This window comes from Habropoda laboriosa, unplaced genomic scaffold (assembly GCF_001263275.1).
Source record: "Habropoda laboriosa isolate 0110345459 unplaced genomic scaffold, ASM126327v1 scaffold1329, whole genome shotgun sequence".
Lineage (NCBI taxonomy): Eukaryota > Metazoa > Arthropoda > Insecta > Hymenoptera > Apidae > Habropoda > Habropoda laboriosa.
Genome location: NW_017101431.1, coordinates 313,847 through 314,830, shown reverse-complemented (window position 1 = coordinate 314,830; position 984 = coordinate 313,847). Strand labels below are relative to the sequence as shown.

The 984-nt window shown below is 23.7% G+C and overlaps 1 protein-coding gene across 1 annotated transcript in view; it reads right to left on the bottom strand.

Moving 5' to 3' along the window:
• Positions 1-190: 190 nt before the first annotated feature.
• LOC108578132 (neurofilament heavy polypeptide-like) overlaps positions 191-984 on the bottom strand; it is a 9,213-nt gene continuing 8,419 nt past the window's right edge. Inside the window, exon 6 of the mRNA XM_017941396.1 lies at positions 191-360. Coding sequence (XP_017796885.1) covers positions 191-360 — 170 coding nt within the window. The remainder of the gene's footprint in view (positions 361-984) is intronic.

Sequence of the window (984 nt, the reverse complement as noted above, 5' to 3'; positions counted from 1 at the left end):
GATATTAACAATTGTTGATAATATTCAAATTATTAAATGCAATTAATTTAACAAAACCAAAAATATTGACAGATTGCAGTCCTAAATAGTTAAGATGTTACAATATCAAAAATTATGCGTAAATATTATGTTTCTAAAGAAATTTGAATATATGAATTATATACACTTGGTATAAGGTGTAATTTTTATACTATAAAATATGTTCAGTATTTGTTACAACTAAATTAGTTTTATGTTTTACCTTACGACCCTGCCTCTTAGATACCTTTCGTGAAACTTTTGACTCCCTGTTATCTTGCAGTTGTTTATTAAGACCCAGTCTAAAACGCACAGGCACCTTTGAATCTATAGTACTTTCATCTGTAAATAAATAATAATTATTATATTGAGTAAAATATATGTAATTGATAGTATGGCAAAATATTATATAGTGTTAATGAACAAAGAGAATAAAAATAATTTAAAAATGTGTCATGTTTTTATGATTATTTATCATCTATCACAGTATGAAATTTAGACTACAGGTAATGTACTACTACAATACAATTTTACTAGTAAAAGAATTATATACATTAAAATTCTTTTATGTTTATGCACTATCTAATTAATTTTTGCTATCTATATTGTTATATATATGTATATATAATTTCAATAAAATACATTTTATTTTAATTGTTCTACCAGAAATATGAAAAATCCATAATAAAGATTAGTAAACTTCTAATTAAGGTAAAATATAAATTCTACATCTTTATTCAATAAATTATATAAAATTTATGTAATACACTAAACTATAAATTCTATTAGGTGTAGAAAAGAATGAAAACAGATCAATCATTGAAATAATTTCCATTGTTGTTGATGACTTTTTGCCATTTTTCTGGCAGCTTGAGAATACCATCGCGATAGAAACTCGGTGGTTTTGAATGAATTATGTGAATCCGGTCGGAAAGAATTCATTTCTACACCTAATACATAAAAAAA